This window comes from Mastigoproctus giganteus, chromosome 5 (genome assembly GCF_048544385.1).
Source record: "Mastigoproctus giganteus isolate SK-2022 chromosome 5, ASM4854438v1, whole genome shotgun sequence".
Lineage (NCBI taxonomy): Eukaryota > Metazoa > Arthropoda > Arachnida > Uropygi > Thelyphonidae > Mastigoproctus > Mastigoproctus giganteus.
This window is the reverse complement of record NC_143579.1, coordinates 111,998,015-112,015,486: the sequence shown is the minus strand read 5'-3', so window position 1 is coordinate 112,015,486 and position 17,472 is coordinate 111,998,015. Positions and strand designations below refer to the sequence as shown.

The 17,472-nt window shown below is 37.4% G+C and overlaps 1 protein-coding gene across 1 annotated transcript in view; it reads left to right on the top strand.

Annotated features, from left to right (window-relative positions):
* Nucleotides 1–17,472, top strand: part of LOC150085644 (uncharacterized) — a 156,305-nt gene that overhangs the window by 111,241 nt on the left and 27,592 nt on the right. The window contains exon 7 of the mRNA XM_090374632.1: nucleotides 6,190–6,397. Coding sequence (XP_090230758.1) covers nucleotides 6,190–6,397 — 208 coding nt within the window. The remainder of the gene's footprint in view (nucleotides 1–6,189; nucleotides 6,398–17,472) is intronic.

Below are 17,472 nucleotides of genomic sequence, written 5' to 3'. Positions count from 1 at the left end.
AAGGGTGCTCTTACCAAGAAAGGCTTCAGTTCTGCAAATTGCAACATCTGGAGACTAGGCACCTGTGAGGCAATCTGATTGAGGTGTTTAAGACTTTGAATGGATTGAGCAAGCTCAATGCTGATAAGATTATTCCTCTTACTCTGACTATGCACATGAGGGGGCATAAATTTAGAGTGAGGAAGGATGGTAGCAGAATAGATGTGCAGAAGTTTGCCTTTAGCCAATGGGTGGTTGACTGCTGAACAAACTTCGATCTGACATTGTGGAAGTGGATAGCTTTAATAAATTCAAGGAAGAACTAGACAAACCATTGGAGGGGTTGGATAGGTTGCATGAGATTTTTTTGTTGTTGTTTAGTTGATGCTGTATGAGCTTCAAGTTTTACAGGTCTTGTTGAATGTACAAATGTAGATTCATGACAATATATTGCGATAAATATCATATATATATATATATATATATATATATATACAGGGTGTTTCAGTTAAACGTTTCAGAACTTCTAAGAGGGGTAGGGTACATCCTGACAACTAGAAATCATATAGCAATGTGGGGTCGGAAATGCTTTCCTGAAGCGGTGTTGTACACAGAAGCACCATAAAGAAAAGAGACCATAAGTGAGAAATCGTTTTAATAATACATGAAAAGAAGCAAAAGGTACATGGATTAAAGTAAGTGTTCGAAGTTTCTTCCACGGGCTACAATGTACGCCTCACATCTCCGACGCATGGACATCCGAACATTCTGGAATACTCCAGGCGAATTTCGAATTTCTTCGGCAGCTACTGCGATTCTTGCAACCAGCTCCTCAGCATTGTCAACAGGGGTGTCATAAACTAGCGATTTCATATGACCCCAGAAATAAAAATCAAGACATGATAGGTCGGGTGACCGAGCAGGCCAACGCACAGGACCACCACGTCCGATCCACTGTTGACCAAATGTGACATCCAGGTAGTTACGAACATCTCCGCTATAATGGGCAGGGGCTCCATCGTGTTGGAACCACATTGTCTGTTGCGTCGATGCAGAAATCTGTTCATCTCTCAAACGTTGTGGCAATACTTGCTGCAGAAAGATCAAGTAGATAGGTCCGGTTAGACGACACGGTAACAGGTAAGGTCCGATGAGGTGATCTCCCATAATACCGGCCCATACACTGACCGAAAATCGAATCTGTGCTGCACGACGTCGTATTGCATGCGGGTTCTCGACCCTAACGATATGGTCGTTATGCGTGTTGAAAATTCCTTCCTTTGTGAAGGAATTTTCACGGTCATATGAAATCGCTAGTTTATGACACCCCTGTTGACAATGCTGAGGAGCTGGTTGCAAGAATCGCAGTAGCTGCCAAAGAAATTTGAAATTCGCCTGGAGTATTCCAGAATGTTCGGATGTTCATGCGTCGGAGATGTGAGGCGTGCATTGTAGCCCGTGGAAGAAACTTCGAACACTTACTTTAATCCATGTACCTTTTGCTTCTTTTCATGTATTATTAAAACGATTTCTCACTTACGGTCTCTTTTCTTTATGGTGCTTCTGTGTACAACACCGCTTCAGGAAAGCATTTCCGACCCCACATTGCTATATGATTTCGAGTTGTCAGGATGTACCCCACCCCTCTTAGAAGTTCTGAAACGTTTAACTGAAACACCCTGTATATAAAATATCAAATATAGTACCAATGAGTTTAAAACAGTGGAAATAAAGTAAAAAATAAAAATAGACTGAATAGTAGTCCCCTGATGAAAAACCTGACCATGTATCAACTTTGATTTTTATTTTCGCTGACATTGGATTTAAATGTATTTTTGCTCTATTTCCCCTTTTTTGAACTATAGCTAAATTTATCCACCATTATCTGATGCCAGCTACCGTTATTTTATTTTATAGGTCACTTCCTTTAATTAATTAATTTATTTTACAGGTCACTTCCCTTAAAATATTCTTTTATGTTTTGGTTATTACTTCTTCTTTTTGGCTTTCCGTGTAACTCATATCTACATTTTTATATTTATTATAACGTATATATATATATATATATATATATATATATATAAATCCCAATCATATATTAGAAATAAAGTGTTGTTGATTAAAGTTACTCATTAGAGACATGCAATTTTACATTTGTGCAATCATAATTGTTTGCATTCAAATATATAAAGTATAGTTATTATATATTTGATCCAATCTTTTCCCATATTTACTTAGATTTTATTGGAAAATGCTATAGGCTGGTGTAAATTGTATATATGTTGTTAGCATGTTAACATTTTCATGCAAATTTGCACTAATGGAGACTGTCATAAATTATGGAGTTGGACAGCACTATTAAATTTGATTGGAATATAATAGTTAATTTCTTATGCAGTCTGATTAAAATGATCCTTTGCAAGAACTTGGAGAGAAAAAGGAAGGAGTTGTTAAAGTCAAATTTTGATTTTTTTTTTTTTTTTTAATTTAATCTTGTACAATACAAGGAAATTTCCCCTTGCAATGCATGAAGATAACTAATAAAATAAAATGTAATAAAATTCAGTAAAATATAAAACATATTAAATATTTGAACAGATTTTCAAACAATAAAAACTGTATAAAAATTACAAAAGTCATAAAAATAATATATTAGAAACATAGAATTAAAGAAAATACAAACAAAAAAGCAGTAAATTTAAAATTAAGAATGATGGTGTCAGTATAAATAAAATACAGGTATTTATGGTGATAAATATGACTGAATAAAATAATTACAATCAGTAAAAGATCTAATTTTACAGCACCAATTAAATTTAACAATTTGAAAAGAGGACCAAAATGACAATATATAATGTAAAGTCCACAGTGCTACTTATTTGTGGGAGCAAGCATTATTATTATTATTATTATCCCAGGGGCTCACATCTGGTGAGTATGGCCTTGGCACACCCAGGGTCCTGGGCTGGATATCATCATCCTTCTCTTTCTTGATGATTTCCTTCTACTTCTGATTCTTGTTCTCTCTTGGTCTTGGCGCATTATAGCCTAAGTTGCTAATGTGCCAATAAAATCTAAACCAATCAACCACTCTCTCTCTCTCTCTCTCTCTCTCTCAGGGTAATTCAGAATTTTTTTTTTTTTTCTTTTGGCTGGTGCAGCATAAGCCTCAGGATTTCTTGCACCATATGCTAATAATAATTATTACTATTATTAGCCATATGATGTGCAAGGAAGCCAAAAAAAAAAAAAAAAAATCGTCCTAACGATTCTTCTAAAAGCTGTCCTCGCCATCTAGTTTAAAACATTTGTTTGATAACCAGAAGTTCGATTTTTAAAACCGAAATTATTACAGTTTCGTTTTAGCCAGGCAAAATAACAGTCGCAAAATCAAGGAGGAAGCACTACGACCGTAAACAAGGTTCTCTAAAGCAGCGCTTCCCAACTTTTTCAGTTATTGTTGTTGTAGAGTTTATGGAGCATCAGCAATTTAGACCATATTGTGCCGTATGTATATCTGCAAATTGCGTGTTCTGTGGTCGATTTGCTGTTTGCTTTACGAAAAACGCGAGTTTCCGGGAGGGAAACCATACAACCATACTGCCGTCTCTTGAGACCGGCTAACCCACGAGGACAACTTTTTTAGATACGGACCACTTTTTTATTTGATAGAGAAGCCAAGGATCACAAAACAAATATTAAACTCAAATATAATAATAACAATTTTTTATATACAGTGATATGTCTGGTACTTAATACAAGTAGTATACGTTAGGTTGTTATCAGGGGCGTATCCAGGTTTTGTAGAACCCGAAGCTTATACAATTTTTTGGCCCTCTTTAAAAAAAAAAAAGAATACAAAATTACGTACCAAAGTGAATATTATTTAGAATGAGAAAAGAAATCATAACAATTAAAAAAAGCTGACAAATATCACAAAAGGGGCCCGTGCGAGTGAGGAGCTTAGAAACTTAAGCTTCTTTAGCTTCGCGGTAAATCCGCCTCTGGCTGTTTAAAGACATACCTATATTTCCCCATCACTGTTTATTAAATGGATTTTGCCCACCACGAAGCTGTTTTATTGCTAAGTCCTACGGACCGCTTTTAAAAGTTACGCAGATTACAAGTTGGAAACACTGCTGTAAAGAAAGCGGATATAAACGATAAAACAGTACCTTCAACAGGCCTAACATTTCAGAGCCTCTATCGGTGAGTTTGAATGAATAGAAAATTAAATTAATTTTTTTTTAAAAAAATTAAACAGTAGATTAAAAAGACAAATCCGAGTTCTTATAAGAATGGCTAGGTCTTCGCTGACGCAAACATTAACTTTCTAAAAACAAAAACTAAATTAATTAATCAATCAATAACTTACTTAGTAACCATAGAAATGCAACTGATGACGCCATCATATTCCAGTTAGGGTTTGTGCGCCAGTACGTTAACATATCGTTTTTTTTTGATAATCTAAGTTGCTGTATATAAAACTTTTGTTGATAAAGTATTTTCACAATATATTAGAAATTTTCATATCTTATTTCTCACCTACTTTTGTTTGCCGTTCCTCCGTTGAATACATTGAACTAGTGGGCATCGAGTTTTGGTTATTACATTGTCATCGGTTCAATAAGAACACCAAAAAAGTCTGAGATAAGAACTGATACATATTACTTTAGTTTAGATTTTCATTAGCCCTTTCTACTGGTAATAATTAAAAATATATTGTATTGTATTATTATTGTTATTATTTCGACAAAATCGTGTTGGAGTAGCGCAGCTAACACTATAAACAGCGAACTAGTGCACGCAGTCCACTAATTAAAGCAGACGACAGCGAATAAAGGTTTGGTATGCCAGAGTTGCTCCATGCATTTCCTACTTAATGGCAATAAATATTTCTGCCATATTAGAAAGAGCCTTCATTTCTTACATCTTCAATTTTTTTATACACTTTTACGTTACAGTATCAATATAAATAATAATAATTACCTACGTTTACGTTGCTTGAACTAAAAAGAAATTCATGTTTTTTAGATAAAAAAAAGAAATGCTACTGAAAATATCGGAAAGACCATTCTTATTTCTGACAAAATTTTCGCTTTCAGCTGTAGAGGACGCTAGTCTAAATCAGAAAGGATTTTGTGTACTAGTGAGTTCAAAAAACGAAGTCTGAAATATGATTTGTAATTGCAATACATGAACACAAAATATCTGACAAGCACGTCCCAGATATTTTGTGTTCATGTATTAATAACCAACGAAATAATAACCAACAGATTAATTCCTTGGATCTTCTATTTGTCCATTTTAGTTAAACAGCAAAATACTAATGAAAATAAGAGAAAAATGATTTTCATATAAATAGAATTAAACCGCTAAACATAACATTAAAATTAATGACCTTTTCACAATACATTAGAAATTTTCATATTTATCACTTACTTTTGTTTTCCTTTCCTCGGTTGAGTACACTGAACTAATGAGCAACGGGTTTTGGTTATTACACTGTCACAGATTCAATAAGAATAAAAAAAAATAAGTCCTGCATAAGATTTTTAACTGCCACCCACAAACACGACAAAACACTTAACAGATATAACTTGGACACTTCCCTCCAAAAGACAACTAACAAATTAATTAATATAAAAAGCAGATAGATGGAGCTATTGTTTATAAAACGTTTACGTGAGTAAACAAAATTGTAGATAAAATTAAAATAATTAAAATGTTTAATATTAACATTTTTAAACATTGCATATAAAAATCGGGGGGGGAGTCGATTTTTTAATACAATGCTTCTTATCAAAATATTGCTCGTGAGTCGCTTAAAATATAATTCGTTTTAAAATATAGTAAAAAAACACTTTCAGAAAATGCAATTCCAAAAATTAAATATGTACATAAAACACAAGCAACATAAATTTTAACATTTTAATAGATTCGAGAATCTAATCATTTCTTTTGGGTTAAACCATCATAAGTTTGTAGCCGAGTGTTCAGCAGCGAGAGTACATACTACGCTTTCTTTGTAGTGGATTGGGGTTCAAGCCTATGACTACAAAATAAGATAAATATTTGTGTTGACGATTTATTGTAAACTCTGCTGACTTGGTTGTCGTGCCGAGTGTAAACAGAAAGCTTTTATTATAAGTGTGTGTGTGCGCGCGCGCACTGAATTATACAGTTTTTAACAATTTTTATGTTATTTAGATTAGCTGAGCAAGCTCAGAAGATGGTGGAACGAGGAATACGTTTTGAGAACATTGCTTTAGGAGAGAAAAGACCAACGGCGCTCATCCGCCGTTATGGTAACCTGTATGCTCAGGCTCGAGTCGATACTCTTGATTCACTAGACAGTTTACCCGAAATGAGAAATGCTGATGAACTAAAGTCGAAACTGTTATTTTCTGTAGTTGTGGTAAGTTCTCTTTTTATTATTATTATTATTTGTTTATTTTTTCCCCACAGTTCCAAAGATCTAATGAAGAATTCAGTTAGAAATACAAGTAAAGAATGCACATCGCTTCTCGTTGAACTTCTGCACCATGTTTGATAATAATTTAATTGTAACTATTTTATAATTGAATTATAATTATAATTTAATAAATATTATAATTAAAACAATCTTAGCTATTATTATAATATATTTATAATTCTACTTTCATAATAATTATTTAACTAACAATTAAATAGATAAATTTCATTTATTTAATTATTAAATAATAATAAATTTACTGCAAAAGCTTCACCTAACGAGAGCTATATATATATACACACACACAGAATCGGATCTAACAGGCAGAAAATTGAGTAGGGGTGCCGCAAAATAAAATAAATTACTTAGGGGTGCCGCAAAATAAAATAAATTACAGTACTTAGGGGTGCCGCAAAATAAAATAAATACTTAGGGGTGCCGTTATTATAAAAACGTTGAAAACCACTGCTGTAGACCGCAGAGGAACTTAAGGACGAGTTGTCTCGGTTTTGCACTACTCTAAATAAAAGCTCTGCTACAATGGAGAAGTACACTATATTGTCAAAAATAATTGGACACCGTGTACTTAGAGCCACTTATTTATACAATAATTTACTGACTGCTCTTTTTATACAATGTATCCTTGGTGACTGCAGATTGTATACAATATCCAGACACCAAACCAATTTTTGACAACTGGAAGGAGGTATTTTTTTACATTCCTTCTTCAATTCTCTACCGATTGCGGACCTCTTGGCCTAACTCGAAACCGACTTACTAGCTTATCCCAAAGGTGTTCGATGGGGGCTAAGGTCGGATAAGCTTTTACATGCCCGTGTATCCTCAAACCATGTGTCTACAGGGCCATACTTATGAACAGACACATGAGGCGCTAGCCTTGAGCCTCACCATAGAGGGGGCCGCCGGGGAATCTGTAATCTCAATTTTTAAAGCGATTTTTTTTAACATCCTGATCCAAACTTAGGGACCACTTCTACTTACCATGTAAACAGAAACAGGTAAAATTTACCAAAAGTGTGGATGACCCCCTTTCTGCGAAACAAGATGAATTTACAGGAAAAGGAAAATTATTCTTCTAATTCTCTAATAGGGTGCGTACAGAAGAACAGAGGTTGAGGTGGCGTATTGTCCACATTTCCGTAGCCGAGTGGGCAGGAGCGGGAGTGCAGTAGCACACGCTCTTTGAGTAGACTGGGGTTCAAGCCCCTGAATGCTGAATACGGTCGATCTGCCAACTCGCACTGGACCAGCGTGGCAGATTATGATCCATTTCCCTCAGCATGAACTGTTGAGGAGGCTTCCATCCTGCAGTGGGTTGATAATGGCTGCACTTTACTTTTACTTTTTTATTGTCCACGTTTTTAACGCATGACAAAATGTCTGATTTATCATTATTATTTATCGAGTCCCAGGTAACGAACTCGATAAATTATGACAACATAATCGATAAATTTAGGAAAATAAGTGCTAGTGAAAAAAACATTTTACCGAATAATAACCGGTGTTAGATTCCGATGAAGTTTAAAAAAGTCCTGTCTGCATATGGGTTGCAGATAGTCTCGAGGCTTTATACCCCGGCCTCCGTAGCCGAGTGGGCAGAGCGGTAGTGCAGTAACACACGCTCTTTGAGTAGACCGGGGTTCAAGCCCCTGACTGCTGAATACGGTCGATCTGCCAACCCCCACTGGACCAGCGTGGCAGATTATGGTCCATTTCCCTCAGCATGAATTGTTGAGGATGCTTCCATCCTGCAGTGGGTTGATAATGGCTGCACTTTACTTTTTTTTTTCTTATAAGCCTGGACAGAATATATTAAATATCCTTATGTTCTTAGTTCATATTTAATAATGTATTAATATTTGGTACCACAGGTATTGTTCAAACTATTATTCCGTCGACCTCTTTTATTTTATATAACTTATATTTAATTATTATGTTATACAGGGTGCTTCAGTTAAACGTTTCAGAACTTCTAAGGGGGGTAGGGTACATCCTGACAACTCGAAATCATATAGCAATGTGGGGTCGGAAATGCTTTCCTGAAGCGGTGTTTTACACAGAAGCACCATAAAGAAAAGAGACCGTAAGTGAGAAATCGTTTTAATAATACATGAAAAGAAGCAAAAGGTACATGGATTAAAGTAAGTGTTCGAAGTTTCTTCCACGGGCTACAATGCACGCCTCACATCTCCGACGCATGGACATCCGAACATTCTGGAATACTCCAGGCGAATTTCGAATTTCTTCGGCAGCTACTGCGATTCTTGCAACCAGCTCCTCAGCATTGTCAACAGGGGTGTCATAAACTAGCGATTTCATATGACCCCAGAAATAAAAATCAAGACATGATAGGTCGGGTGACCGAGCAGGCCAACGCACAGGACCACCACGTCTCGTGCGTTGGCCTGCGAGATCACCTCATCGGACCTTACCTGTTACCGTGTCATCTAACCGGACCTATCTACTTGATCTTTCTGCAGCAAGTATTGTCACAACTTTTGAGAGATGAACAGATTTCTGCATCGACGCAACAGACAATGTGGTTCCAACACGATGGAGCCCCTGCCCATTATAGCGGAGATGTTCGTAACTACCTGGATGTCACATTTGGTCAACAGTGGATCGGACGTGGTGGTCCTGTGCGTTGGCCTGCTCGGTCACCCGACCTATTATGTCTTGATTTTTTATTTCTGGGGTCATATGAAATCGCTAGTTTATGACACCCCTGTTGACAATGCTGAGGAGCTGGTTGCAAGAATCGCAGTAGCTGCCGAAGAAATTCGAAATTCGCCTGGAGTATTCCAGAATGTTCGGATGTCCATGCGTCGGAGATGTGAGGCGTGCATTGTAGCCCGTGGAAGAAACTTCGAACACTTACTTTAATCCACTTACCTTTTGCTTCTTTTCATTTATTATTAAAACGATTTCTCACTTACGGTCTCTTTTCTTTATGGTGCTTCTGTGTACAACACCGCTTCAGGAAAGCATTTCCGACCCCACATTGCTATATGATTTCGAGTTGTCAGGATGTACCCTACCCCTCTTAGAAGTTCTGAAACGTTTAACTGAAACACCCTGTATAAATAAGTTATTTGACCTGAGTTAATTGACCATAAGTTATTTGAGTGACATGGGTTCAAGCCCGTGACTGCTGAATATGGTGCTGTTTCTTGAATTCTGTCTATCTTGTTAACTCCTCTGACTGTTTGGTCGTCCCGGAGTATAAACAGAAAATTTATTTATTATTATTATTATTTGGGCAATACAAAATTTTTACTGTTATACTTTATCAATAAAAAGTTCAGGGACCTCAAAATAATTTTGTACCTCGGGCCTCGAAACGCGTAAGTACGGACCTGAGTGTCTATAACAGGGGTGGCCAACTTAATTTGTGATGCGATCTACTTTTTTTTCCTTCAAAATGTGCCACGATCTACGATCTCAAGAATTTCATTGCACAGTTAAAAAAGTTAATCAACACATTGAAAAATGTTGTTTTTAAATTTAAAAATTAAATACAATTCAGAATTCTTATTTTAAATTCATACGTATTTAAATTTTCAATTTATATGAAGTTTGTGTCTTAATGTCATCTGCCAAGCATTCAAAATCGGGAATATACTGTGATAAGGCCAACCGTAAAGAATCTTGTGTATGCAAGTTCGTAGAGTCATTCTTCGTCTCTGTTTGTTTCAAATACGAAAAGGCCGATTCACATAGATATGTGAAATCAAAACAGTAATTTAAAAGTTCACTGCATTTTTTTACATTTGGGTACTTTTCTCGGCAAACATATTTCCAAATATCTTTTCTGATGATCTGGCTTTTAGGAAGATATCGTTTCGCAATGTAATAATTTCATTTTCAAGTAATATTTTCTCCATGTGAAAAATCTCAACGATTTTTTCTGCACTCTGTTTCGTATCTAAGTCGACATTAAATGGATAATAAATATATTGAACAATGTTTTCAATTGTTTTAAAATCACTGAATCTAGTTACAAAATCGTCCACAACATTCTCAATTTCAGAAACTTATTTCTCACTATTAAATTCAAAAGCAGGATATTTTTGCAAATGATCTTGCATATTTTCAAAATGATCGAATTTTTTTCTTTGAGATTCTTAACCATTGCCAAAAAATTTATATTTATATGCAGAAATACTACTAATCATGTCACCTACAATTTTATTTTTTCCTTGTAATTCCAAATTGAGATCACTTATTTTACTGATTAAATCTGCCAAAAAACCAGATCACACAACCACTCCATATCTTGCAGCTGCTGATAATCATCTCCCATTTGATCAGCAATTTTTTTTTTTAATTTCATTCAGCAAATTTCGAAATCCCTGTAGAAACTTACCCCGATTCAAAAGTCTCCTTTGAAGCAATTATCCTCTGAAGGAATTCACGATTCTGAAAGCTATGTCCATAACACTTTTAGTATGAAAGGCCAACAAGCCTTGAACCGGTGCCGTCTTGGTTGTGGTGCCCACTGAGAATAAGTAACAATAGTCTTCTCTATTAGTGAAGTGTTACTTATTCGAGGTAATGCAATACATGGTAACTCGTTGAGAAGGATGAGCACAATATGAGATACAGTTGAAATGATGCCCTTTACACTACTATCGTAGTTTTTTCCTTTAAGGGTTGTCTATGGTGTTTTTACACCTATATTATATAGATAATTATAACTCTTAAAAATATTATGCTCTTTTACATTGAGTCTTACCTTAACATAAATTGTATACAATAGTGATTTCTTACACAGAAAGCCAGAGGAATCTTACAATACGTTGTTTATACAAGTGATTTTTTTAATAATATTTAGATTTTGACTAATCTGTTTTTATATATATATTTACTGTATTTAAAATTCGTCGTGATCTTCTTGTTGGCCATTCCTGGTCTATAAGTTGTGCTGTATGACACAGTGCAATGTAATTCTGAAAGAGAACAGGACCCTCTCTATAATACTAACACAGTGTAGCAAGAGTGGAATTGTTCAGATTATCAAGTACCACATGACGCTTATTGTTCCAGGCAGTAGCGTAAGAACGCCTTGGCATTGGGGCAGGTGCGAAGGGCGTCGGTATCAGAAGGGCGCCACTGACAGACCACATCAGTTCCGTGCCAAGCTGTTTCGACGCCCGGCTAGTTGACGAAATGGCGCCCCTAGTCGTATCACAATGCGAGCAGAGGGCGGGTGAAATTAATTTTCGCCAAATGGCATGTTTTCGAGGGCGAATCAAGCCTATATGCATCCTTAAATCTGAGTACATACTGCATATCAGCATAGAACTATTTGCTGCCAGAACGTAATTTTGAAGAAACCAGTCAGGCAACCGCTTCATCAACGCATGCACGAATGTACAGCAGTTCGCAATTCACGCATTGTGTACTACTGAATAACTTAGAAATAAATGTGTATATAGTGTTTTTGTGCTTGCTATACAAACTGTATAAAGAGGTAATCGTGAATATTGTGATTTATAATTTAAATAAAACCTCCCCAGGAACCCCATCAATTAAAGTGCAAAGTAGAACAAAACTCCCTTATTTAAATTAAAACATGACAAAAGCACCCATTTTTTCCGTTTTCGGTCTTTAACACCATAAAAATTTTAGAGGGGGATCTTTAGAAATAGAAAAAATAAAATAAAATTTTAGTAATTTTAATAATGATGTAATCCTGAAAAATATTATAATCTTTGTCTGTGTTGGTTCACTCTACTTGATAATTTTTTGTCTACCTAAATAATCCTCCAAAAGTGACATGTGACCTCACTTTGTATCTTAGCAGTCTGCCAGGGGTTAAATCAGAATTAACCTCAAGTCATTGCATTAGCATTAGCATTAGTAGAGGCATATGATGCAAGAAAGCAAGCTTATCCATCAGCCAAAAAAAAAAAAAAAAAAAAAAAAACAACCACTACTCCCATTTCACCCCTCCATTGCTGGGGAGGACAAGTCAGGTATATATATATAAAACTACTAGATTTAACCTGAAGCATCAGTTCCACTTCAGCTACCATAGTGTTAACGTTTGTGTTGTTGTGAGCTTTGTAGTGTTTTTAAAAATTGGTTAACTCTTTGAGTGACTTGAAAAATCGGTCTTTCTTCAATCACCATGGAGATCATCAAGAATAATAAAGGAGGTTTTAAACTGTGCGCAGAAAGCTACTTATACACCAAGAAGCGCTCAAACAGTAGGCGAATACGTTGGGAATGTTCACAGAGGACTGCACTTTCTTGAAAAGGTTTTGCTCATACAGATTTGGAGGTGAAGCAACTACTTTCTGTGACTGAATACAGCCACGACTCAGATCCTAACAAGATTAAAGCAGCCGAAGTAAGGAGCACCATAAAGACAGCTGCTTTGACCAACAGGGTCAGATCTGTACATATTGTTGCAGACGCCATATGTCAGCAACCACTTGAAGTCCGTTGTGCCATTGGTCGGCTAGACTCTATGAAATGTAACGTTCAGTGTTTACAGAAAGGAGCATTTCCTTTGGAAATGCTCTAACACTTGTCGTTGCATCCAGCTACCAGCTCTTCCTGATGGACTACTTCCAGTATTCATGAGAAAGATTCCTCCCGGTTTCACCACAGTTATGGATTGTCCATCAGGCAACCATTGATGAGGAGGCTCGCACCAACAACCTATGCAAGAATTGAATTTCTGCTTTCCGTGGGCCTGTGGAGCATGACCACCCAACCACTTGGAAGGCCATTGAAAGTATTAGAAAGGATCAGGCGGTATCAAGAGCCCTGATTAAGGATTCTCATAGTGAGCCCCCCAAGAACACGAGTCAAATAAGCCATATCAACAGCGTTTGAAGAACCTTTGTCTAGACTATGTGAATGTTTGTTTGTTATTTGGTTTTTAGGAGCATTAGCAACTAAGGCCATATTGCTCCAGGGATATGCGGTGGTCATTCCCTGACCTTTCCGCATTCTCCGTATTTGGTGATGACGGGCTCGAACCCCGGTCTAATCAAGAAGCGTGTGCTACGCACTGCTGCTCCTTCCCACCTGGCTACGGAGGCGCCTACTATGTGAATGAGAGAAAGACCTTGAATGAATTTCTGAATGGCGTAGGTCACAGCATCAGGTAGAAAAAAATGAACTTTAAATGATCCTTAACGCTTCATGAGATTTTCAATATTGTGCTTTATTTGTTTGATTTTTTATAGATACGGTATGATGTTCCTTTTATTATGTTCATTTTTATGATTGTGTAAATAAGTTCATTCTTCTGTAAAGCAGTGAGCTATAGATTTATAATGCAAGTGTTAAAGTATATACATAAAGTAATGCAATACTTATAATGCCTTCCTTATTGCAGGCTTATGACATAACGAATGTAATATTTTACATGTCAGAGAAGTGTTCATAAACTGTAAATAATAAGAATAAATATTACGATTTCAAAATTTCATATCATTGTTGGTCCCAGGGTATTTTTGTCCCATAGAGTTTTTTTCTTTTCCTAGGGGTGTTTTGTCCCAGGGTGTTCTATCCTACACTGCTCCTGAACATAAAGTGTTAAGTACGTATCCTGTCATTAATGGCCGATGTTTCAATAAATAGTGGAAATACAAAAATGAATGCATTAAAAAAAAGAGTGGAAATGGTTATTTTATTGCAAAAACAAAGATGTAATATATCGTTTTTCGTGCCTCTCGTATTTGTATTTGGCACAAATAATGTCCCATTTTGCAGCTCAGATAGATTTAAGGACTGGAAACATGTAAATCCAAACGTTCTATTTCATGAGAATTCGTTACAACACAACCAATTTCACAAAATGGAAATTGGTTGAAAAGGGTCTTCAAAAATGTGGACTAATTGACGACGTTGCGCAAGCAGCACTAAGAAGCGAAATTTCGAAATGGCGCCATATACTGAAAATAATTTGACATTTCGTGGACAAGTTCGTTAAATAGAAGTCCGATTGTACTTGTTATTATTTATTATAATTTTACCAATTATCGAAAAAAGGCGCGTAGCCACGAATTTGCCAAGGGTGCCAAAAACCTAGCTACTCCTCTGGTTCCAGGAATGAAGACTAATGGTCTAAGCCCAAATCAGGAGAAAAACTCCAGACGGTGAGAGCAACTGCTCCAAACTTCGCAGTTGCAACGACAGATTCTGGGACAACGTTCTCTTGGCATCTGCTAGACCCAAGCACAGTCATGACATCGGAAAATTGTGTACCGTTATTCTTCACTCCATTCACTTTCCAACGTTCCAAGAATCAATTACACTAGACTATACATTGAGTGGACAGAAATCATGGGATACCTACCTAGTAACGGGTAGGCCAACCTTTCGCCCGAATAAGGGCAGCACATGGCGAGACATTAACACCACTAGTTCACGAAAGTGTTCCACAGGTATTTCCATCCATGCTTGCTGCACCGCTGTCCATAATTCCGTCACATTCCTGGGTGGAGGATCCAAAGTTCGAACGGACCTTTCCATAGCATCCCAAAGATGCTCCACAGGGTTCAGGGCCGGTGAACGGAGAGGCCATTCCATGGTGGTAAAATCTGCGAAATGCTCTTTGAACCATGTCCTAGTCACCACGGCTCTGTTGGGAGGCGCATTGTCCTGTTGGAACCGTCCATTGCCCTGTAGGTGCACGATGACCACTAAGGGATGCAGATGGTCACGTAACCTGGACCATTCAGAGATGTGTTTAGACGTACCACAGGTCCCAACGTGTGCCAGTTGCCCACGCCCCAGACTATTACCGACTGCCCACCTACCTGAACAGTTCCTTGTTGATATGACGAGTGCATAGCTTCGTGCGGTTTCCGCAAGATATGTACCCTCCTGTCCGCTCGAAATAACTGGAAACGACTCATCGGACCAGGACATTCGTCTCCAATCATCCAAGTTCCAGTGCCAATGCTCTTTCGCCAAGTTGAGGCGTAGAGTCCTGTGTCGTGATGTTAGTAATGGGACTCTCGTGGGTCGGCGGCTCCCATAACCTGTTGCGGCTAATGATCGCCTGATGGCGTTGGTGTAGACGTTTCTGGCACCTCACTCGTTGAAGTCGGCGGCGATTGGTGCCACTGTCGCTCTCCGATTGGCTGAAACAATGAGAGACAGACATCGACAGCCACGTTCATCCACCACTTTTCTCTTCCCACAGCTCTGTCTACGATGAGATGTTATTCCGGAAATTGCGTATTCCCGATACACTCTTAATACTCTCAAACAGGGAAAGTGCAATTTCTGTGATTTCTTGATACTGTCTAACAGGGATAGCGCAATTTGTGTGCGACGCAATGGTCACGATAGAGTGACCTATGCATCGGGAATCCACTATCAGCCCTCTTTCAAAATCGGTTAACTCACGACGTTTATCGAATTACCGTTTACTGAATGCAGTGTACCTATATACCTGCCAAGCGGTTGGGTCATCCACTAGCGAGAGAGGTTAAAGCGTCGCGTTGCCCAGGAACCAGGTATCCCATGAATTCTGTCCTTTTAGTGTACACCACACAAGCCGACGTTGTGCATTACGTACTATCATGTGGCCCTCGTGGGTAGCACAGTTGGTAGGGTCGCCGTCCTCCCCACACCGGGTGGAAAACACAGGTTTTGAAATCAGCGCACATAGGAAACTGAACTGCGCACAAAAAATTAAATTAAAAAAATATATATATGATGATAATAATAATAAAACAAACAGGTCGTCCATTGAAAAATGCAAAATACAGATTGTAGTTTTATTTATCTCCATTATACACCGATGAGCGAAAACATTATGACCAGCGAGTCGTAATGCAAATTGAAGCAAGCAACTGCAGGTAAACTACGGCGCGTGAACGGGTCGGGACACGGTATAAAAAACACCTGATACTGAGCTCCATTAATCAGTGTTACGCTTGTTCTTCAGATGGGAAAGGCATTAGCATTAGTAAATGCACATGATGCAAGAAAGCAAGCTTATATAGCATCAGCCAAAAAAAAAAAAAAAAAACCTAAATCTTCTAATTTCACTCATCCACTCGCTCCAAATGTTTGCGTAGTTCTGCCTTGAATCTATTTAAGCTATCAGCTTCTACAACGACAGATGGAAGTTTGTTCCAGCAATCTACCACACGCTGGCCAAAGGCAAACTTCCGCGCATCTATCCTACAACTGTCTTTCCCCAATTTGAATTTATGCCCTTTCAGGCGATTATTCTGAGCAAGAGGAAGAAGACTCCCATCAGCACTGAGCATGCTCAAATCATTCAGGGATTTATACACCTCAATCAGATCACCTCGCAGGTGCCTAGTCTCCGATGCTATGCAGCGGACTTAAGCGAGGTTGACAAAGGCCAACCTCGCTTACAGGAGTTAAAGGATCTGCTGGTTACGTGTTGGTACCAGATACCACAAGACACATTTAGAAATCTTGTAGCCTCTATGCCTCGCCTGTACGAGCTGTTTTGGCTGCACGTGGAGGACCAACATCATATTATGTAGGTGGTCATAATGTTTTGACTCATCGGTGTAAATTGCATAACACAAGAATAAAACAATATTCATTTTAATTTCCTGTTTATCTACATCAAAAACAAAATACATCATATTTTCTGTTAAAAATTGCAAATAGTAGCTAAGAAAATGACTATATTAACAAAAAATAAATTTCCGATTTACAATTTTACATACGCACTCAATTTAGTGCGTACATTTTTGTCTCTGAGAAAAAAAAAATTGCACAACTTAATTTTTGCGCACACAGGCATTAAAAATTAAAGGGAATATTGTCCAAAACCACCTTTTTAATCTTCTAGAGTTCTGGACCCATACTGTCCAAAGTGGATGTCGCAGCATCTTGGGTTGTCGCGTCGTTTCTCAAAATTTGGCCTCATATCGTACCGTAGCATTACATTTACCATCAAATTAAAGATAAACAACAGGAAGGAGCGATATTCAATAATTAAAAATTCTAAGTGAGAAGTAAAATTACTTTTGGTGCTTACT